We start from the raw sequence: 22,449 nt of genomic DNA on the forward strand, positions 1-22,449 counted from the left end.
GGGCAGAGTAGGCGGGCCCCATCAGTTCCTCCCGCTGTGGAGCAGTGCACAGTTGGGACAACGGGGGAGTTCGTGGTCCCCGCACCGGCCCCAGATTTGGAGGAGCAGAAGGGGTGGGCGTTGGTATGCCGGCGGGTGGACAGACAGACAGACTAGAGGTAAAACGTAGTCAATTTTATTCTCCTTAAACCACAAAATAGAGTCTTTGGTTGTACAAACATCACTAGTTACAGTCTCGCCAGGAGGTCCCGGCTGGGGAGGGGGCAGTTAGCGGCCAGAACTCTTGAAAATGCTAACGGCCGGGTTAAAAGACTCGAGGCAAGGGTGGTGCTGGAGCTGGCAGGGCCCCCACCCCAAGTCGGGGGAGGTACCTTGACCCTCTAGGAGGGCACCGGGCCCAGGCCCCGGCGCCCCGGCCGCACGGCGCGGCGGCTGCTGCATAGGGCCACCTCCTCGGGGCCCGCGGCGCCTGGCGAAGGCCTGCCCAGAAGCACCATGGCCACCTCTCCATCCTCCTCTGGCAGACCTGGCCAACGGGGGCGGGGAGTGAGCTGATGGGCCCCAGGCCCCCTGGGAGCACCCGGGGCCGCGCCTGCCTGCCAACTCACCAGGGCTCGGAGATGGTTCCAAGGACCTCAGCTCCTCAGCAAAATCTGGGGACTGTGATGGGGAGAAGGGCTGCTCAGGGCTCCGCCCCAGACCTGCCTGAAACCACCCACCTGAGCCTGGGTGGGTCCCTGCTGAGCCCTGGCTGGAGGATGGGAGGTGGGTGGACAGGACTGGCCACAGAGAGACGGGGAGGGTACCAGAGGAGGGGACAGGGCTGGGTGACAGGCACAGCAGAAAGGTGGCAGGAGCTGGTCGGGCTGTCTTGCAGAAGGGCCAGGAGGGCCCGGTACCTGCATGTCATAGACAGGTCTGGAAGAGGGGAGGGCTGCAAACACCCTGTAGTCAAACTTCCTCCCAGACAAGGCCTTGAAAGGACAGCGTGAGGAGAGAGGTAAAGAGCGTGAGAAGAAAGAGGGCTGGGGGAGTCTGGATCCCTGCCCCCCACCAGGGGAGGAGTGCAGGGAAGGGTGACAGCCGTTGGTTCCTCACCAAGCGTCCCGGGGAGGTGCCGGTCTGGAGGCCGAGGTCTGGAGGGACAAGAAGTGGACGTCGGGAGAGGTCCGTGCCGCAGGCTGAGCCCCCCGCCTCCCCACGACGCACAGACCTTCCAAGGGGGTGGGTGACGGGGTGGGCGCGGGCGAGGGGGCCTCGGCTAGGCGCTCCAGAGGCCCCCGCTTGCTTCGACCCTCCTGAGACTTGCTGAGGACCATCTGTGCGCGGAGAGCGTCCTGTTCCAGAGACTTCATCCTGCGGGCAGGGGAGCGGCGGGCGGGCTGGGCAGGGTCGGAGGGCGAGGGCGGGGGCGGGGAGGGGAGGGGAGGGGAGGGGAGGGGAGGGGGCGGGAGCAGCGCGCGGGGCGGGGCCTCACCTGGCCGCCCTCCACAGCGCACGCTTCTCGGCCTCCAGGGCGCGGCGCTCCGCCGGGGACAGGGTCCGCTCAGGAGCCGGCAGCTCCGGGCTCTGCACGCGCAGCCGCTCCTGGTGGCGCCGCTCGGCCTTGGCCGTCCGCACCGGAGCGCCGCCTCCCTGCGGCGGGGGGGACGCGGGGCCAAGCCTGGGCCGGGCGACAGGAGAGCCGGGTGGAGGGGCGCCGCGCGGGTGGAGAGGGGAGAGGGGGAGACGCTGGGGTGGGCCCTCCCCCAGCTCACCCTGCAGCGGGGCCCCGGCCGGCCCAGGGCGGCTCCTCCTCGGGCTCCTCGTCCTCCGGGGCCTCGCCTTCCGGGCGCCCCGCGTCCGCCGCGTCCCCCGCCGCCTCGCGCAGCATCTGCGTCCTCTTCTGTTGCAGCTTTCGGGCTGGGGGAGGGGAGGGGAGGGGCGGGTCAGGTTGGGAGCCGGTGCTCCCCTCCCCGACCACCCTCGCCCAACCCAGTGGGCTGCTTACCTTCCTCCTCCTGCATCTTCCGCAGGTCGTCGGCACCCACCAGCGACACGCGCTTAGGGGGGCCCCCGATCTGGGGCACCCGCACCTCCAGCTCGAAGTACTTCTGCCGCTCGCGGAAGGACAGCTGCTCCGGGGAGGCCGTGGGCCCAGGCGTGGGGGGCTGGGGAGAGCACGCCCTGAGAGCCGGGCCCTCGCGTCTCGCACCCTGGCAGGAACACGCAGCAGGGGACCGGGGCCCACCACCTACCTGAGCAGGGGCCTCCAGGGGTGGGTGCAGGCCGGGCACGGCAGCGAAGGTCCTATACGCCTGCTTCACGTTGGCGGGCAGCTCGTCAGGGGAGGGCGGGGAGGGGGGCTGGCGGACGGGGCACAACGAGCTGTGTGGCGACAGCTGTCCCGGCTGCAGCCACCGCCCGTCCCACCACCAGCTGTCCTTGCTGACTGCCTCCCCGCCCCCCCGCCCCCCCCGGGTCAGGGCACTCACGGACTGGGGATCACCTCTGCCCCTGAGGGCCGGGGAGCCCCTTGGCCAGGCCTGAGCCACTGGCTGGATCACCCCAGGCTTTGTCTGCAAAGGGCAGGTGCAGGGGCCAGGAGGAATCGGTTCAGGTGAGGGGATGTGAGGATTGGGGGGAGGACGGGGAAAAAAGAGAGATGGGGCCCAGGTGGGCGGCTGGGCAGGTGTCCAGGGTGTGAGGCCGTGCTGGGAAGGGGCAGAGGCTGGGAGCCGGGCTCCAAGCAGGTACTTCCAGTGCCCACCCCTACCCTGCCACCAGGCGAGAGGAGGTGCCCACGCCTGGCCCTCCCCACGCAGCAGAACCGGGGAGCCTCTGCAAGCAGGTGGGGGTGGGGGCAGGGCCAAGCTGGCCCCTAGGGGCTCCCAGACGGGAGGACGGATGGGGGTGGGGCCGCCCTGACCACCCACAGCCCATCTGCCCAAGGAAGCCACAGGAGCTCCCCAGCCCCATGCCACCCAGCTCTGCCAGGAAGGGGCCCACAGGTTGTGTCCTCAAGAGTGACAGATGGCAGCTGGGGGGAGGCGCTGTCCCCTGGCAACCCCCTTCCCAGAGGAGGGGGCTCTGCAGGCAGCACCTCCCTGGAGTCCTCCACCCCCCAGCCCCGTGTGCACTCACCTGCTGGTGGCCAGGGGAACAGGGGGCCTCAGTCATCTTCCCGCCACTTGCCCCAGACGGCACCTGGAAGAGCCGAGTGGTGGGTGGGATGAGGGCTGGGCAGGGCTGGGGCCCCACAAGGAGGACCTGGGGGCTGGGGTGCTTGCTTTGGTCGCACAGGCTGGTCCTCAGCTCCCTGACCTGACCAGCCCAGGGAATATCCCGAGATAGGCGGGCTTTCCCCACAGCGATGCCACCCACCCTCCCCGTGAGCTTCAGAGATCCATGAGCTGGGGAAGCCCCGACTCCTGCCAGCCACCCTGCAGCTGTGCCCCTTCTGCTCAGAGGACACTGGGCTCCCATCCTGGGGATTTCCTGCTCTTGCCTGTCTGTGGTCAAGGGAGGGAGGGTCTTCACAGAGGCCCTGAGCAGGCTCCCTTAGCCCCCAGGCCCCACTCGGCCTCTCACCCAGCGCAGCCTCCTCCCGACCACTTATGGTCGGTCCTGCGGGGTCTCCCAGCAGCAGCTGGTGGGGCGCACCCTCCGGGAGGGGTTATTTCAAGCTTTGGGGAGAGGAATGAGAAGCACACGCCTCCCTCCCGGCGTCCCCACCCCCAGCTGGGAGTGCTGGGCCTCCTCGCCAACCATGGTCTCTGGGGCTCCCGCAGCTGCTCCAGCCCGTCCTCCCCACCGTGGCTGGTGCCCGATCCCACCCTGACCACTCTGGTGGCCTCAAGCTGTCCCTGCCTCTGGCCCTGTCCCAAGCCCTCTGGGCCCACACAGCCCCTCTGCCCAGCCTGCCTGGTGAGTCTGACGGCAAGAGAAGGGTTGGGGCGGAGGCCAAGGGCCTTCTCAGAAGCTGGCCCTGCCGCGCCGCACCTCACGTCCTGGGCTCTAAGGGGGGGGCAGAAGCATCTGCTTCGCGGCTTGGTTCGCGGATTCAGGAGGACGAGACACGTGCCAGGCTGGGAGGTGGTGCTCCAGCTTGGGCACGCTGGCCAGTCCCCTCCTCCAGCCCCTGTGCCGTGTGAGGGCCCCCACAGGCCTCAGCCCTCCCCCTGGGGGCAGCCGCCTGAAAGCCCTGCCCTGCAAGGGTCTCAGGCGGAGGGAAGGTGGTTAAGGCAGGGGCAGGACTGACGGACAGGTAAGCAGACAGAGGACAGGACAGGGGTGTGACGATCAGGGACTGACCCTCTGCACACTGCCGGTGCTGGGTGTGGCAGCCAGGGCGCGGCAGTCCAGCTTCAGGCTCTCCAGGCTCCGACACTGGGGGGCAGAGTGGACACAGGGCTACCAGGGGCCGTGCCTGCCACCGAGTGTGGGGCAGGCAGCTGCTAGGGGGGCAGGGCGGGCAGCCAGAGCTCGGAGCCATGGGCCCGTGTGCGGAGAAGCCCACCGTGCAGGGCACGGACAACCCGGACACTCACCACGGCCTCCGGCCCCCACTGTGGGGTCTGTCCAGGCAGCTCCTTCTCCTGTGAGCAGAGACAGTGGTCAGGACTGACGGCCTTAGGCTCCCGAGCCCTGGGGCTGCTGGCTGCGGGCGGCTCTGACCTTGCCGGGGCCCTCAGGGCTCAGCTCCCGGTCGACGGAGGAGATGCTTTCCAGGCTGTTCCGGCGGCCCATGCCTGCTGCAAAGGGGTTGGCGATGATGCCTGGGGACACCTGCGGGAGGAGCGGGCTGAGTGACCACACATACCTGAGGTGGCCTCTGGGGGCGGGCTCTGTGAGCAGCGCCGCCGCCCACTCGGGACACCATGCCATCATCCTGTCTGTGACTTGGGGCACCCACAGGTCACATCTGTACACTGCATGCACCAGAGGATGTCCTGATGCGGGGCAGGATTCCCAGGCAGTGACGCTGGGCCATGGGGCAGAAAAGGCTGGCCACGTAACCATCACCCCGGGGAGCAAAGAACTGACAACAAGATGGCGGGGGTGGGGGGTGGAGCCGCAACGTGCCTGACAGCACAGAGAGGGACTGAGGCGGAAGTCCAAGTGGCAAGGAGGACAACACTGGTTCTCACATCAGAAAAGTCTGTTCGAATTTGGAAGAGCTGACCCGTGGTGCCGACTGGAATGAGTGATAAAGGCATGATGTGAACACATGCTCTTCCAGAATTACAGAGATAATCGCGGATGCAAACGTGCCTACGTTCACAGGTGTGATTCCAGCCACTGAGAGGTCCTGAGACCATGACACCCCGACAGCCGTGAGCATGCCCAGGGCCCAGACTTTGGCTTCTAAGTATCACTTTGACTAAAGGAACCAGTGCTCCTGGGTGGGAAAGTATGAAATGACCCCAGACATCTTGTGGCGGAAAGTAAGCCGCTTAAAGGAAGGTGGGTCGTGCTAACAGGGCCAGGGCCAGCCAGAAGCCCCTCTCATCAGCCGAGTCTGGGACGGCTTGAGCACCAAAATCAACAGCAGTAGTGACAAACTATCACCTGTGAAATAAAATGGAAACTGGCAAATCTACGCTAAGGAAGAAGGGAAAACTCCTCCTCAGGGCAGGAAGCCGCTCCACACGTGTGGAAGGGACAGGGACGGCACACGAGCTACCACCAGGGACTGAGGCATGGACAGCGGCGGGGCTGATGCTTGGGGGGAGCCCGACAAAGAGCAGGACAGTTACACGGCCTCACAGCACCTCCCCACAAAGCACCTGTTAATTTCAAGGGAAAAGCGTCACTTTGCAGTGGAGCAACCCGGAGACGCCCCCGTGGAGAGGGTCACTGACAGGACACCACCATCCATGCGTCCTGGTGGGAGGCCCTTGAAGACAGTGTCACCTCTGTATTAACCCTGCCAAAAGGGCATCCACTGAAGCCCGTCCTGAGGAAACACCGGACCGACCCACAGCGAGGGCTGTTCCACACAGTGATGATGGCCTGTGCTCGTTCGAAGTTCAAGGCCAGAGTCAGGGAGACTTGAGCAGGCGTGGCAACCAGACACCCGCATGCCCCGGACCGTGGCCTTTGGCGTAGCCCCGAGACCACTGGTGGGACGCACATGGGGCCTCTGAGTGAGTGTTCTTGACGCTTTCCTCCAACTTTTTTTTTTTTTTTTTTTGCGGTACGCGGGCCTCTCACTGTTGTGGCCTCTCCCGTTGTGGAGCACAGGCTCCGGACGCGCAGGCTCGGTGGCCATGGCTCACGGACCTAGCTGCTCCGCGGCATGTGGGATCTTACCGGACCGGGGCACGAACCCGTGTCCCCTGCATCGGCAGGCGGACTCTCAACCACTGCGCCACCAGGGAAGCCCCTTTCCTCCAACTTTAAAATTATTTTATATATTTGCTTATATCTTTCAGAAAGAAATAATGGCAGGAGAAAGCAACACTAAGGCAGATGACGGCCTGTGGGGCGGAGACGGGACTGACTCCTCAAGGTGCGAGTCCGTAGTTTTGGCTTTGGGGCCACGTAAGACTTATAATAAGAAAGTGATCGGGCTTCCCTGGTGGCGCAGTGGTTGAGAGTCCGCCTGCCGATGCAGGGGACACGGCTTCGTGCCCCGGTCCGGGAGGATCCCACATGCCGCGGAGCGGCTGGGCCCGTGAGCCATGGCCGCTGAGCCTGCACGTCCGGAGCCTGTGCTCCACAACGGGAGAGGCCACGGCAGTGAGAGGCCCGCGTACCGCAAAAAAAGAAAAAAAAAAAATACAACAAAAAGTGATCTTTTAAAGTCATCTCTAAAAACAGAAAACGAGTAAGCCTAACTGTATGTCAAGTTGGCAATAGAACAATTCAGAGAATTATTTCAAGGGATTTAAAATCGCAGTATTTTGACTGCGCCCCCTCAGTGGATAAACCCTAAGGACATGAAGAAATTTAAGATGCCATTAATGGGGACTTCCCTGGTGGTCCAGTGGTTGGGACTCCACGCTCCTAATGCAGGGGGCCCAGGTTCCATCCCTGGTCAGGGAACTACATCCCACATGCTGCAACTAAGAGACTGCGTTCCACAACGAAGATCCCACATGCTGCAACTAAGACCCGGTGTAGCCAAATAAATTAAAAAAGAAAAGACGCTATTAATGGTTTCATTATTAGCAATAATATTGATATTGCTTTTTGAAATTATAATTATGGTAATGTTACTTAATTTACTGAAACAGTTTTTAAGATGAGAAAAAGAAATATAAAATCAAAAAAGCCAAAACCCTGTAACCTTAAATATGAATTGAAAGTAACAGCACAAATTCATGATTTTTCTCCTTCCAAAAATATTCACTTTGCAGGATTCATGTGCTACAGAGGCCCAGGAGCAACCACAGCTCAGAGCCACAAGCGCCCGGCCAGTGACAGCTCTGAACGCCGCGCCCAGGGCTGGGGCAGGAAATACAGGGACGCCTGGCCACACCAGAGAGCAGGACGCTAACGAACGACAGGTGCCACACTCAAAGGACACGGGAGCCACACTGCCCAACAAGGACGGCACACCGAGAATATACAGACCCTAAAAACAAAGACAGAAAAACACCTCTGTAGCCATCTTTGGGGGTTTCCAAGGCACCAGCTTGTTATTTAAAAAATCAACAAATGAAAGGAAAGAATCAAAGTATTTATCACACCTCTCCTGTATAAAATCTTATCTTAGGATTAAAAAAATAGCTGATAAAGAAAATTTCTTCCTTACAGAAAGGTCAGTAGAATAAAAGCAACAGATGCAGAAGGAGTAACTGAAGGCTTCTTCTTTAGAGCAGTCATCAAGGAAATACTAAAAAAGAAAGGCAGTCTTGATCAAATCCTAAAGCTGGTGAGCTGAAAAGTCCGTTCAAATACACAAGACTTTGGTGAGTATGATGAGGAGGAAGAGGCAGCAGAAATCAGATCAAAAAGGTGACAGAACCACAGAAGAGGAGAAGAGGCGGAGGAGAGAGAATATTCCCAACCTCGCACCAGCATGCTGAGAACTACAGCGAGGAGGCTTCTTGGAAAGTGCACAGCGGCCCCCAAGGCCCTGCAGCCGAAGACCGGCCACCAGGGCTGTCCGACTGTACAGGAGCCCCCAGGGGCTGTGGCCCAGGAGCAAGACAGGCAGGTACTAACGACAGTCCGCCCCACCACCGTGCCGAGCACCGGGGAGGAGGGACAGGGCGCGGGCTGACACAAAGGCGGGTTTGCAGAATCCAATCAAAGTTCGGGGAAATGGCTGCAAACTCGGATTCCTATACGCGTCACATGGGTCAATGCAGGTGAGTCAGGTGGGCCGAGGTTCAGAGAAACGGGGGTGGGGGGACGAACGGTGTTACCCCTTTTCCTTTCAAGCACCAAGCCAGCCAGAGGAAACCTGTGCGCTGAGCCTCAACCCCACCTGGCACAGGGCTGTAAAAACCATCAATGAAGGGACTTCAGAAAACTCAACACCCACTTCAGAGAATAACTCTTACGGGTTATAAATGGAAACAGCCCTCCAGATTTTAAAAAAAATGCTATATAAACTTCAGCCTGGAAGTCGGCACAAGGGAAGGCCACTGGCCACCACCACCACCGGGTCCCGGGGGGACGGAGGGGCCTGACCTCCCAGGAAAAGGGGACCCGCAGCCACCAATCGGGCCACACGCAGGGCTTCCGCTAGGGGATAAAAAAAGCCACCGACGAGAATTAATAAGGAAACAAGATCAATCTATGAATGTGCTTGGGGAAAACTTACACAGAGATCAAAGCTAATCCCTGAGTCCCAACCAACTTTTGTTAGGGAACTTGGCAGGTCCATTCCTAGGAAACACATGAAAATAGACTAAACTTTTCAAAAGAAGAAAAAAAAGTGGGTGACTTCACAACACAGTCTAAAGTGGCTATACTGAGGACAGCAGCATTGGCCCAAGGGCGCATCCGGCTCCCCAGGGCCACATCCTGGGCCACAGGAATGTGGATCTGACCCACAAGGAAGTCACATTTCCCCAAATCAGTGGGAGAATGACAGACGTTTTAGTGCATACCACTGGGAGCAAAGATCCATCTGCTTGAAAAGCAATTCCAGGTGGATTACAGAGCTATATGTTTTCTAAAAAAGTTCTTTGACAATCTTGCAACAGAGATTTTCCTAAGCAAAAACCAAACCCAGGGATCATAAAGAAGTTTAGAAGACTTAATTCATAGAAGTCTCCATTTCTGTAACCCCAGAGAGACCGTTCCTAAACAGCAAAAGACAAAACCACTCATGCCCTATGTAATAAAAGACTGAAACTTACAACACAAAGGAGCAACTGCAAGTTACACGAGTTAAGTGAATTAGTGACTAATCACAAACTCCCAAAAGGAAAAGGACGAGGAAACTAGATGGCACTGCCTGCCAGATCCCACGGGAACAGCAGCTGGTGCTGCCCGAGGCTGGGAGGGGGTGGGCGACGGGGCAAGCCTGTGGCCTCTGGCCCAGCACCCACTCTTCCAGGATTCCTTCCTGCAGAAACTCCCCCCAAAGCAGAGAGACGGGCTCCCGAGCGCTCTGGCTGGTAACACAGCACAGATACAGCAACGCTGGAGAGAAGGCCAGATGCAGGAAGTCAAAGAACCACCAGCAGAACACAGCGAGGGCCCCCCGTAAAGTCTGGAACACACCAGCCCCCACCCTTTACCCTGAAGCTGTATTCACTCTCTTTCTTTGTACAAAAAGCTTTAAGTAAGTAAATGTATGGACTAAAACACTTAAATACACGTTTTAATTAAGTAAATGGAAGGCAAAGCTTTCTCTGGAAACCTGAGAGACTGCCCCCCAGAAACGACAGGGTTCCAGTGACTACACAGAGATGTAGGCACAGAAGCCAGCAGAGGGCAGCCCCAGAACCCAGGGAGTGGGGCCCCCAGCCCAGCATCCAGCCCTGGAGCAAAGAACACGAATGCAGAGTCCTTCCCCGTTCAGGAGAAACACACAGAATGAGGCTGATCCCTCCCTGGCAGCGCAGGGCAGGCGGGGCAGTAAGTCGCCATCCCAAAGACCCACTGCAGCCGAACAGGGGACGGCCCCACCCCAGAGGCTGCACCAGCAAGGGCGCCTCAGGGCGGGGCTGGCAGCCACCGCGGGTGAGGAGCCTTCGGAGGCCTGGGTGGGCATCAGCTTATGCCAGGCGCCCGGGGACAGCCGTGGAGAAAACAGAACGGAGAAGAGCAGGACAGCGGGACCCTCCGAGCAGAGGGGACGCTGAGGCTTGGAAGCCAGGCCTGTCCAGGACACAGACTGGGCCAGGCACCAGGCCTCCAGAGCCCAGACACTCTCCAGGGGGCTAGGAGGGAAGACAGCTGGGTTCTGCCACAGGCCCACCTGGGATGGGGGGATCCTGGGTGCCGAGCTCCCTGCTGAGGCGCTGCCAGAAGAGCAGGATGGCGCCTGGGCCAGCAGGGTGGGGTCCTGTGCGAGTCTGCAGGGAGGCCGTGTGCCCGGCTCTGCGCCATCCTGCCCTGGCCCAGCGGCCACACGGTACAGGTACTGCTCACCTGGAAGCAGGTAACTCAGCCTTTTCTTTCAAGACGCGACCAGGCCGTCTGTGCACATGCTTCGTCCAACCCGGGCCAGAGCCTCCACAGGCCATGAGCGGTGGCCAAGACCAGGGCCCAGCACCGTCCTGGTCACCCCTGAGGCTGACTCACGACGGCCGAGCGCTTCCCAGGCTTGGAGGCGGAAAGGGTCAGCTGTCCCGGCCCGCACAGGGTCAGGTCACCGGGACCCCTCCAGGGAAGGACCCAGTCCCCGTGGCAGAGCACCGGCCGGGCGGGGGCACTGACCTCGGGGGCGCTGGTGTCGAATCCGTCACAGACAAGCACAGTCAGGGTGTCGCCCACGCTGCGTAGCAGCTGCACGGCTTCGCCGTGCGTCAAGCCCAGCAAGCTCTGCTGGTTCACCTCCAGCAGTCGCAGCCCCACCCGCAGGCGACCATCTCGCCCGGCCGCTCCTGTGGGGCTCACCTGCGGGGAGACCCGGCCCCAGAGCTCAGGACCAGCCCATGCCCGAGCCCCCTTCTGCCCCGAGGAGTGCAGTGGAGCAGGGCCGACGAGGTGGGACGCTCACCTTGGAGATGAAGATGCCCTCGTCCGTGGGGTCACAGGGGTTCCCTGCGTGGCCCTTGGCGCCCCCACGGATGCTGATGCCCAGCTTCTCCCCAGGGGCCTTCTGGATACAGAGCTCCCGCATGCCCGGGGGCGGCGGGTCCCTCCGCACGAGCAGGACCAGCTCCAGGCAGGGCCGCAGCAGGGCGCTGACCGCTTCCTGGTGGGTGGCGTCCCGCACATCCTGCCCATTCACTCCCAGGATGCGGTCCCCAACCCGCAGGCCACTGCGTGCAGCCAGGCCCCGGGGGAGCACCTGTTGGGGGACGGTGGTGCGCAGTGGGCGGGGGCTCTGACTGCCCTGTGCTTGGGCCGGGCCCTCTATGCACAAGGATGCCTGCGGGGTCCGCCCTACCTTAGAGATGAACACGCCGGGCTCCTGGACGCCAAATGGGTGGCTGGAGTGGTCGGAGCCCCCGACGATGCTGAGCCCCAAGGGGCCCCCAGCTCTCGGCAGACAGATCTCCTGGGGACGTGGAGGGGTGGGAGGGGTGGCTGGAACAGGCCTGGCAAAGTACCAAAGGGGCGCTTTCCAAGCCCAGAGAGTGTGTGGGATCAGGGCGCTCCACTGCAGGGAGGCCGTTTTGTGTTGCACAGGAGATCACAGGAGGAGGAGACCCGCCACTGAATGACGCCCTGGTGTCCTGGAGCCGCAGAGGGCGTTAAGTACTTGCTTCCCCACCAGTGCGGCTAGCACCCCATCCCTAAAGCCGTGTGGACGTGGAGGAGGGGGCCGGGGAGTGGTTAAGGGTGGGGACTGGGGTCTCACCTCCACTGGGTACGGCCCCTCCAGGGCAGCGGCCAGCAGACTGGGGGCCAGCCTTAGCGGCCCAGGCTCCCCAGGGTTGGCAGTGGCCATGGTGGTGGTGGTAGCAGCAGGGGGTGGGGGTGAGTGTGGCGGAGTACCAGGGGCAAGCGGGCCCCCGGCCTCCCGTTCCAGCAGCAGGGCGATGGTGGGAGAGGCAGCGGTCAGCAGGGAGACGGCGTGGTCGTGCCTGGCCTCCGTCACATCCACCCCGTCGATCTGCAAAAGCGTGGCCCGTCAGGGGGCCCCATGGGGCGAGTGAGGCGGCTGGGTACTGGGAGGGCCCCACTGCCCCCACTCACGGAGAGGACGCGATCGCCGACCTGTAGGGTGCCCGCCCGGTGGGCGGCGCCCCCCTCAGCAATGCGGGAGATGAAGATACCCTGCAGAGAAGAGGGAAGGAGAGCTCTTTACTACAGGCTGGCCTGGCCCTGCCCCCAGCAGCCCTCCCTGGCCCTGCCCACCCGCCTCACCGGGTCTCCGGCCCGGTAGGGCGTGGAGCCTTTCCCCCCAGCGATGCTGAAGCCCAAGCCCTTGTCGCTGCGCACGAGGCAGGCCACGCGACGCTGGCGGAGGGGCCCTGGCGGCTCGGGCTGGCGTGGGCGCGGGCGCAGGCCGCCTCCCCACCGCTCCCGGGGGCTGTAGTCGTCCTCAGGCCTCAGAGGCGTGACGGTGACCGCGTTCTCGGGCTCCACCATACGCTCCCGCCACAGCCGCACGTGCACAGTGGTGCCCGCGCCACGCAGTGCCTCCACGGCCTGTTGATGCTCGGCGTCCTGCAAGGCCACGCCGTTCACCTGCAGGCCACAGCGCTCGTCAGGGCAGGCCCCTCCACAGGTGGGCAGGCAGCACAGGGGATGGGCGCCAGGGAAAGTGGTGGGTCGTCAGCACCCCTGCTATCTACGTGCCCACCGCCTGTGCAAGCCCAGGGCCAGGACGCCCGCAGGCTGAGAACAGCAGGCGGAGGCCCCTCCTGCGGGTCCACACCTGGGTTCCCAGGTCTGGAAACCCCTGCCACGTTCTCATCTGAGCAAACCCGCAGCCCAGCGTGCCTGCAGTTTCTGGGCTTCCAGCCCCTGCCTCCACCCCGTCCCTGACTCAGGCTCCCCCAGCCATCGGGGTACAGCAGTTCCTCCATAAAATTCGGATGTAGGACCAGCCCCACCCGGCCCCGCAGCCTTCTGTCCACTGGCCCCCCTGCCCCGTGGGCCGGGCACACTGCCCTCAGACCTGCCCTATTGCGACAGCTGTGAGCACCGGCACGTGGCCTCCCACGATGAGCTCACCTGCCAGGGCTGGGTGGCCAGGGGCACGGGCAGGGGCTCCAGGGCAGAAACCAACCCGCCACCCAAACGTGTTAGAAGTCCGAACCCCTCCTAGACCAACCCTCAGGAGCAGATCTCTCCTTGAGATCGCTGCTCCTAGCACGGCCAGGGCCCCACCCCACCAGGCCTCCCGCCCAGACGGGGGTCTCTGCCTCAGGGGCTTGCATCTGAGCCCCCTGAAGCTCTGGCTTATGAGCTGCACGCCTCACCAGTGGCCCTGTGCTTGGGGCTCTCAGGAGAACTGGCTGCAGGGGAGGCAGCCGAGCACCTGACAGCCAGGATGTGAGGCCCCGAGGGCCCAGTATTTCACTCAGACAGGGGCCGGGGGCTGCCGACTCACCTCGAGGAGCTTGTCGCCTACTCGGACCCCAGCCTGAGCCGCAGGGCCCTCCTCAGATACCCGCGAGATGAATATGCCCTGGAGGATAGACAGGAACTGAGACCGAGAGCGTAGGCAGAGGCCACGGAGGGGCCTCACCCTGCCCTTCTGGGGGAGGGGCCCTCGGCAGCTTTGCGAGGCCCAGAGGCCCCCAAGTTGGGGCTGCAGAGACGCCCAAGGGTGCGGGAAAAGCAGAAGTGGGCCTGGGGTGGTCAGTGGGGCTGGGTGCGGGCCGCCGCGAGGTCCCGGGTGTCAGGGAGCGAGAAGGTGCCGGTCAAAAGCTTCCAGAGAATTTTGACCCCATGCCTAGTACAGCGGCCACTAGCGAAGGCAGGCGAGGCTGAAGACTGCAGGCAGGCGGGGCAGCCCCGACCTCCAGGTCCCCGTTCATCCTCTGGGGGACGGGGACCCCACAGTCCTCAAGGCCACCAAGCGGCGCAAGCTGGACGGAGTGGGCAGGGCAGCAGCGGCTGCTCACCTCGTCGTCGCCCTTGTAGGGGGTGGAGCCCTTGCCGCCCGCAATGCTGATGCCCAGGCCCCCCGTCTGCCGCAGGATGGTGAGCGTCAGCTGGAAGCAGAACAGACATACGGTGTCCAAGGACGGCCGAGGGAGCGGGGCTGCCGGTGGACTCAGCAGGAAGCGGGGAGGGCCCAGGCCCCCCGGCCTCTGACCACCTCTCCCAGGGCTGGCTCGGGCCACAGAGGAGCTGGACAGGGCGGGTAATGCCGGGGTTGAGGGAGTACAACCTGGAGAGAGCCCTCGTCCGAGGATGACGAGGCTGCCCTACGGTGCCTGGGCCGAGGTGCCGCAGGCAGGGAGGTGGGGGACGCCCAGCACCCCCCCGAGATTGGCCACCCTCACCTGGAGGCCAGCACCCTGTCCCCCCCCATCTGTGCCAGAGGGCCGTCAGGCGCCCCAGGCCCCGGCTCTGAGGTGGCAGGAGGAGGCCTGCGCAGGAGCGGGGGAAGGAGACGCAGCGCCCACAGCCCAGGAAGCGAGGCCAGCGGCAGCCCGGGGTACAGAGCACAGGGCGGCAAGCGAGTACAGACCTCTTCCTCCTCAATGCGAGCGGGCTCTATCAGCAGGTTATTGGCCTGGTCAAACGACACTCCCTGTCAGGACAGGACCAGCAAGGGCATGCAGGTCAGCTACGCCCAGCCCCGCCACCGCCTTGCCCGGCCCCACCTCGAGCAGGAAGGAGAGAAAAGACCACACCAAGCTCCCACAGCCTGAGTACCGGGCCCTTCCTGCCTGTGCCCGAGCCTGTGCCTGGTGCCGCCCCCAGGCGCGAGGTCCCCTCCAGTCTGGAGGCCTGGCTGCTTCTGCCAACCTGCCAAACGGGGTCCCAGGGGGGCCCCACCACGGGCTGAGCCTAGGCCTGGCTGTCCCGGTTTTGACTGTCCAAGGCCCTCTCAGCTGTCACGGCGTCATGCCGCCGTGCTCAGGGCAGAATCACCGACGACGCAAACACAGGGGCGCTGTGGCAGCGGGGCAGCCCATGGAGAAGACCGGACCCCAGGGGCCCCGTGAGAGGCACCTGAGGACCAGGGCAAGGAGGCGGGTGAGGGCCCCACGGCCCGCCTGGAAGCCAGCCCTCAGGAGAGCCAGGGAAGGCAGAGGAGCCCGGGCAGAGGAGAGTGGCCGCCCGAGCCCTGGGATGGGAGCTCTGGGTGGAGTCAGCAGCCAGCCGGGAGAGGAGGGCGGGCGGGTGGGGACAGGCACCTCCCTCCACAGCTGGTTTCAAGACACGGGCCTCGAGTGTCATCTGAGATCCCGCCAGTGCGGACCGAGGGGCCTGGCCGGCCTGGCCTGGGCTGGCGCGTGGGGTCAGACCCACCTTGACAGAGGGTGCAGAAGCCACAGCCCCCTCGCTCTCCTCCTCCTCGCCCGCCTCCATGGCTCCCGCCGCCACCGCCGCTGCCGCCTCCTCGGCTTCCTCCTCCTCCTCCTCCTCCTCTTCCTCCTCCTCGGCTCGAGGAGCCCAGGGCACGTGGGGGCCGTTGTGCCAGCCCCCAGACCCTACTGGGCCCTCACTGTCCGGCTGTGCTCCTTGCAGCAGGGCCACCACGGCCTCAGGCTGGGGCAGTTTGGAGATCTTGAAGTGCTTCTTGTAGTGGGGCGTGTCCTTGCGGATGAGCCGCTGCCTCTCACCCGGCACGGGCCAGGGGGCCTCCAGCTGCCCCGCCTCGCTCTCGCCATCCTCCCTGGGCAGGAGCAGCGTGTCCTCCGCGAAGCGCACCGTGGGCTGCGAGAGGCCGAGTGGGAGGACGTCGGTCTGGCCCAGCCCCACGCGGGCCCAGGGAAGGTGGCAACAGACAGGGGCTCTGAGAGGCTCCCCGCTGCTCGGATCAGAGAAGGAAGGGGATCGGTGGGCCAGGAGGCTCTGCCCACCCCGTGCGCTGTACTCTCAGCAGCCTGACGCTGGGGTGCCCATCAGGGCCACGATAAAGGTCCCTGGGGGGTCCGGGAGCAACCCAAAAGGGGGATGTGAGGCGGTGACGGATGTGGGAGGGCAGGGCCCATGCCAAACCTGGCCATGGGGTGGAGGCCCTCATCCCCAGGCCCTCGCCCCTGCCTGGGGCAGCAAGGCTCCTGCTGGGCTCCACATAGGAAAGAGCACACTGCGGGGCCCTCCTGCACCTTGACGGGTCCTGACAGCAACCTGCTTGGGAAGGAGGAGGGGCAGGGGGAGGCAGGCCCACCCCTGGGCAAGCAGCCTTCAAGGCCAGTCTCACCTCCTCATAGATCTCCTCTGTGACCTCCTCCTGGGAGGTTGGCGTGGATTCCTGCTGGCTCGGCTCCTCCACCTCGGCCAGCGGGCCCTCGGGCTCACCCTGGGAGGCTGTGCTGGCAGACAGGTGCGAGTCCGCACTCAGGCCAGACTCGGTGCTCAGCCTCTTCTCCTGTGGCGGGGTCAGGTGGTGGGTCAGGCCACCTATTGGGGGACCCCACATCGCAGGCCACCCACCCTGGGGCTCCCTGCTTCCTGACCACAGCACCTCGTGGGCTCCCCCCTCCCAGCTGCCCCTTCCCTGCAGGGAGTGGAATCTGTGCTCAGCCCTCTGGGGTGCCCACTGTCCCACCCCCAGGGAAGCCACGCTCCACCAAACAGCTACGGGCACACAAAGCCACTGCTCTGTGTTGCAGACCCTAAAAGGTCTTCCGAGTACCCAAGATGACACCAGCACGGGGAAGGACAGGCACCCCAGAGTGAGCACGTCTCTGCAGACAAGCTGTGGCAGCTTCCCAGGGTGGAAGGCTCTGTGTCACAGACAGAGGCCCTGCCACTTGTCCCCCAGGCATCAGACGTCCTGCTGTGCCCCAGGGGCCCTAAAGCTTCCCCTAGCCCTGCTGCCAAAGCTCCTGAATGAGTGGAGTCAGGCCTGCCTGGTTCTTGCCCCAGACCCCTTCACAAAGACTGACGACGCAGGCGCCCAAAAAAAACACCACAGGAAATGGGCCCACTACTCAGTTCCCTCTGCCGAGGACCCAGCTGCTTCTGGCTCCTCTCTTGCAGCTGCCCGCACGTCCATGCCACACGACCCCCGTGTCTGCCTGGCAGCCATCGGTGGGGGCAGCCTGCTCTGCGGGAGGGTGTGGGCGCTTGGCCCTGAGCCCCCCCACTGCAACCTGGCGCCTCTCCTGGCCGGTTCCCCATGCCCACACAGGGCCCCGGAACCCTGCACCCAGCCTGGGGCTCCCAAGCAGGAGAGCCCGTAAGGCGGGCATCCCTCCCACGCCCCGCGGGTCCCCCCAGGCACCTCCTCCGAGGGCGGGGGTGAGGGTGAGTGCTGTGCGGAGTCGGGCCTGCAGGAGGCGGCTTCGCTTCGACGCTCTACACCCCTCTTCATCACCTTGAGCTCGCTGGGGTGAGGCGTAGCCCGACGCTGCAGGCCCTGCAGTGGGCACAGGGGTGAGGGGCGGGGTGGGGCCGGGGTCAGGCAGGGGTGGGGAGGAGGGAGCCCCCCAGGGACCCCACCCCCCCATACCCGTTTCTCGGCAGCAGCCTCCTCTGCGTCCTCGTCGCCCGCGGGGGCCTCTAGGAACTGGATGACGCTGACGCGGCCGAGCGGGGCATCACCCCAGCTCTCCGAAGGGCTGCTCCGCGGCCCCGGGTCCTCTGCGGAAGCGCGTGTCAAGGGGAAGCCCCTCCCCACCCGAGGCCACGCCCCATCCCGCCCCCCAGCAACCTACCGAGGCTGGGCGGGGGCTGCTGGGGCAGCAGGTAGCAGGTGAGCACCTTCTCGCCGGTCTGGGCGTCGTCCTCAGTCTGGAACCGAAGCATGGGCTGCGCCTGGTTCTCCGCCAGCCACAGGGCCTTTAGGTTGAGGTGCGTGAGGGCGAACGGCAGACTCTGCAGACTGGGGGCCGGGGGCACGGTTAGCTCAGGGTGGGGGAGGTGGAGGGGCACAGCGGGCACGGTCAGCTCAGTGGGCGCCAGGCCAGGAGGGCACGGGGGCTACTCACCGGTTCCCGGCCACATCCAGCACATGCAGCTCGGCCGTGTGGGCGAGCTCCGGCGGCAGGACAGCCAGGCGGTTGTCCCTCAAAGAGAGGACGCTGAGTGCCATGCAGCCCCCAATCTCAGGCGGCAGTGCCTCCAGGCGGTTCCGGTCCACGTTGAGGTTGGTCAGCTTGCTCAGCTTCCCCAAGGAGCGGGGCAGGGCCTAGCCGGGAGGAGGGAGGATCGGAGATCAGCAGAAGCCCCCGGGTAGCGTGAGGAGGGAGCTGAGTGCTTTCGGAGGGCGGCCTCTGCCCCTGCTCCAGGGCCCCGACCCCTCCAGCCACTGGTCTCTTGCCACTCCGCACGCCTCCAGACGTCCCCCCGTCTGCATCCCATGCTAACTCTGAAACCAGCCCAGAGTGGGGCTGGGCCCCACCGTCAGCAGGTTCTCCGTGAGGATCAGCTCTGACAAGTTCTCACAGTCCCCAATGGCCTCCGTCACCTCGCAGAGGCGATTCTGGTCTACCTTCAAGATGGACAGCTGCTTCAGCTGACCTGGCATCAGGAAGACACGGTGACGGGACTCAGTGAGGCAGGGAGCCCAGTCAACCACACGACTGAAACAGCCTGCCCCTCACCCTGCCTCCTGCACCTCGAGAACGCTGAGAGCTCACCCCCCCACCCTTGCCATCCTGCTGCCAAGCTGACCAGGCCCACCAGCTCCCATGCACCCGCTGCCCGCGACCTGCCATCGTGCCCTCACGAGCTCACCATCCCCGCCCACCACCACAAGCTGCCTCGGTTCCTCAGGAGCAGCCCCAGCCATCCCACTCTGGCCTCAGGCCGGTCTCCCCCTCCTTGGGGCTGTGTCCCAGGACCCAGCAAAATCAGGATCCTTACCCCAGAAGCCCTCTCTAGACCTGGTTTCACCCCCAGCCACACCCTCCCAACACTAACCAATGCCGTCAGGAAGCCGCTGCAGCCAGTTCTGCGAAAGCAGCAGGTCGGTGAGCAGCACCAGCCCCCCGAGTTCCGCAGGCAGCTCCTCCAGCCGGTTCTCCGACACATCCAGGCACACCAGGCGCCGCAGATTCCCGAGTTCCTGGAGGCAGGTGCAGAGAGTCAGGGGACGGACAAGCATGAAGCGGGGGCAGCCACACCCTCACTCACCGGGGGCAGGGCCGACAGCTGGTTCCGGTCCAGCCACAGCTCACGCAAGTTGGGCAGGGCCCCCAGGGTGTCGGGCTGCGAGAAGAGACAGGGACAGAGTGACGGACGAGGCTCACTAACCCTGCCTGGCGCCGCCCCACCCACGACAGCCCCGCCCTCTCCACACCAGCACTTCCAGATCGTTGCCTCCCAGATCCAGCTGTTCCAGCTTGACCAGGAAAGACAAGGACCTGCAAAGGAAACAGAGCAAGTTCTGTCGTGGCCACACGGCCCGTGGTCCTTGGGGCCGAGAGGCCCAGGGCAGCTGCTGGCAGGGCCAAGCCCACTCACGCAGGCAAGGACTTGAGCAAATTCTCCCGGAGCTCCAAGGTCACCAGGTTGGCGAGACTGAAAAAGATCAGGGCGGGGCGTAAGAAAGGTAGGACGGTGGGGAGAGGTGTAGGAACAGGGCTCTCCTGAGCGCCCCCACCACCCAAGAGTGCACTCACTTGCCCACGTCCCCAGGCAGCGCCTGCAAGGACACATCATTCAGGGCCAGATGAGCCAGGCTGCGCAGCTGAGTGAAACCTTCGGGGAGCCTAAGGGGAGCAAGGGGTCCTCAGATGCCCAGGCAGAGGCTGCGGGACCTCCCAAGCCCCACTACCACCCCTGCCATGGCCACCACCCACCTGGACAAAGGATTCCCACTGAAGTCTGCAATCTCCAGGGCTTTGCAAAACTTGATGCTCTCGGGGATCTCAGGGATGTCTGTGAGGAGAAAGGGGTCACCACGGAAACATGCCCACAGCCTCCAGGAGCTCAAAGCCCTTCCTGCCACCCTCAGATTCCACCCCAGACCCGCCCCAGGCTCCACACCATTCCGAGACACATCCAGCTCCACCAGTTGCATGAAGTTGGCCACCTCAGGGGGCAACCGCTGGATCTCGTTGTCACTCAGGCCCAGCTTGCGCAGGTTCAGCAGCCGAAAGAAGGGCTGTGGGCAGGGGGTAGGGTCAGGGGTGACGGGCCCTGTAGCAGAAGGCCCCTCCCTGCTCCAGGCCACACAGGAAGCCCGGGTCCTGTCCCATCACCCTGGTCTGCAGTGAGAAATGCAAGGAGACAAAAACAGATACACATCTTCCCGCCCTTCTGACTTGTGTCACCTCAGAATCATCCCCCCATACAACGCTGCCACGTGACTTACCCCATGCGCTCAAGTCTCAGCTGGAAAGTCACTTATTTTTTCTGACCTGATGAGTCCCTGTTCCTTGCTCTCTGTGTTCCCTCAAGGCTCCACCCACCCCCTGAATCACCTCTTCCACCCACCCAGCAAGTGGGCCCTCCAAGGCCTGTGGTGGTTTCTGCTACTGCACCCCAGCAGCCACCCCAGCCTGAGCCCATGACAAGAATTTAACAACTACCAAAAAAAAGTATAAAGAAGACAGGAAAGGGCCACAAATACGGGCTGCACGCGTGCAGGGGCTGCAGGCAACGTGTGGTGGGACCTGGAGGTGACCGTGAGGAGGCCCGGTCCAGGCCCAGAACGGAGCCACACCCTTTGTGGCACACAGCCCCCAAGCATTAGGCCACTTTGCACCCCATCTCCAAAAAGGAAATCCTTTTGTGACCTGCTTCCTTTAACCTCCTCTCCCAAATGGCCTTAAAAGGAGGAAAATAAGTTGTCCAAAAGAAACAAGACAGCGAGAAGTAGACGGACCACAGACCTGCCAAGGACAAGCACCTTAAGACGGCTACCCCCGACCCCACCCCAGCACCCAGGAGGAAGAGAAGAGCAGTCCGGACAGAAGCGTGGCCTCCCCACCTCCAGAGCAGTCCAGCAAGTTCCTATCAGTCAGTCACGCCGAGTTCACCTTCCACCCTGATGCACTCCAACCCCATCCACCTTCCCCCACGGCTTTCAATCTGCAGCTCCTCCTCTAGACTGTGACCATCCCCGCCCCCAGGCAGGCACCCGATGACCGCTGCCACCTGGTGCCAGCGCCGGCGGTGGGTGAGGAGGGTGGGGCTGGCCGGGGTGGGGCTCCGGCCAGTAAGAACCATCAGGGCCGACTGGAAACTGCGGCGTCCCGCCCGGGCCAGCGCCTGCTGAGGGCTCAGAGGAGCGGGCTGTCGCAGCCAGGCCGAGCCCGCCGACCCGGTGCGAGGGCTGGGCCGGCGGCAGGTCCAGCGGCCGCTCACCTTGGGCAGCTCACGCAGCTGGTTGGCGTCGAGGAGCAGCTCCTCCAGGCTGCGGCTGTAGCGGTAGATCTCCTCGGGCACGGCCTGCAGCGAGCAGTGCCGCTTGTCCACCGACTCCACGTGCCGGTTGCAGCGCCACAGCGGGATGCACTTGAGCATGGTGCGGGCGGGCGCGGGCTCAGGCGGGGGGCGGGGGGCGGGGCTCGGCCCGCATGAGCGCCGGGCCGGCCCGGGCGGGGGAGGTGCCGGGGGCGGCCCGGGGCGGCGGCGGCGGCGGCGGCGGCGGCGGTGGCGGCAGCAGGGCGGCGGCGGCGGCGCTGGGCCCGGCCCGCGCTCGGGACGCTCGGACCACGGCGGCCTGGGCGGGGGGCGCGGCCCGGCCGACACTCAGACTCTCAGGAGGCGGCGGCGGCCCCGCATCCCGCCAGGCCCACTTGACCCGGCCCGTCCGCTCGCCCGCCGCTGTGCCGCAGCCGGAACCGCCGCCACTACCCGCCGGACTGCCCCGCCGACAACCGCCGGCAGCCGCGCAGCCCGCCGGGAAGCCGAGGCCCGCCCTCGCCGCCCCTCGTCGCCCCGAACTGCAACCCCCACAAGGCCTCGCGGCGCCGGTGCGTCCGAAGACCCGTAGCGGCACCGCGCACGGCCTGTCGGGAAGCTCGGTTCCCTCCCCCTGGCGCAAGGCATGGTGGGAACTGAAGTCCGTTCAAAGCCTGAGCTCCCGCACGCCAGCGCCCCAACCGTTCCCGGGACCGAGGCTTCCTGCCGCCCCTCCCGCCCGCTGGGCCCCCTCCCCGGGCTTGGCCTCAAGACCCCACGATCCTGCCCGCCGCCCCTCTTACAGGGACGTGGGCTCCCGGAGGGTAGGGCGCCGGGCCAAGGCGGCGCTCATTTGCCTGACAGACTAAACGTGTCCCGGGACTTCAAGGGCTCTGGGCCAGCCTTCTCGCAGCACTTCCTGCGCAGGTGACAGTGGAGCCCCACAGAGCAGGAAAGCCA

The 22,449-nt window shown here is 64.3% G+C and overlaps 1 protein-coding gene across 4 annotated transcripts; it reads right to left on the minus strand.

The window, feature by feature from the left end:
* Positions 1-213: 213 nt before the first annotated feature.
* Positions 214-21,613, minus strand: SCRIB (scribble planar cell polarity protein). 4 transcript variants are annotated; one of them, XM_082858546.1, is made up of 38 exons: positions 21,451-21,613; positions 20,128-20,245; positions 19,941-20,019; positions 19,761-19,850; positions 19,603-19,659; positions 19,439-19,502; positions 19,273-19,347; positions 19,060-19,204; positions 18,539-18,657; positions 18,126-18,325; positions 17,853-18,019; positions 17,648-17,778; positions 17,420-17,554; positions 16,394-16,561; positions 15,496-15,903; positions 14,708-14,770; positions 14,136-14,225; positions 13,619-13,696; positions 12,427-12,750; positions 12,256-12,336; positions 11,918-12,172; positions 11,504-11,614; positions 11,111-11,404; positions 10,828-11,007; positions 4,657-4,767; positions 4,530-4,577; positions 4,294-4,368; positions 3,124-3,186; positions 2,475-2,558; positions 2,238-2,345; positions 1,991-2,150; positions 1,758-1,902; positions 1,478-1,663; positions 1,214-1,356; positions 1,099-1,136; positions 900-974; positions 609-660; positions 214-526 (listed from the first exon to the last, which is right to left on the minus strand). In XM_082858546.1, the coding sequence occupies exons 1-38, from the start codon at positions 21,607-21,609 to the stop codon at positions 381-383; spliced, it is 5,025 nt and encodes a 1,674-aa protein (XP_082714672.1). In that variant the 5' UTR covers positions 21,610-21,613; the 3' UTR covers positions 214-380. The 4 variants fall into 4 exon arrangements, with proteins under 4 accessions (XP_082714672.1, XP_082714675.1, XP_082714673.1 ...); XM_082858549.1 differs by lacking the exon at positions 2,475-2,558; XM_082858547.1 differs by lacking the exon at positions 900-974.
* Between the last annotated feature and the right edge of the window lie 836 nt (positions 21,614-22,449).

This window comes from Leucopleurus acutus (genome assembly GCF_964270905.1).
Source record: "Leucopleurus acutus genome assembly, chromosome: 17".
In the NCBI taxonomy this organism is placed as follows: Eukaryota; Metazoa; Chordata; class Mammalia; order Artiodactyla; family Delphinidae; genus Leucopleurus; species Leucopleurus acutus.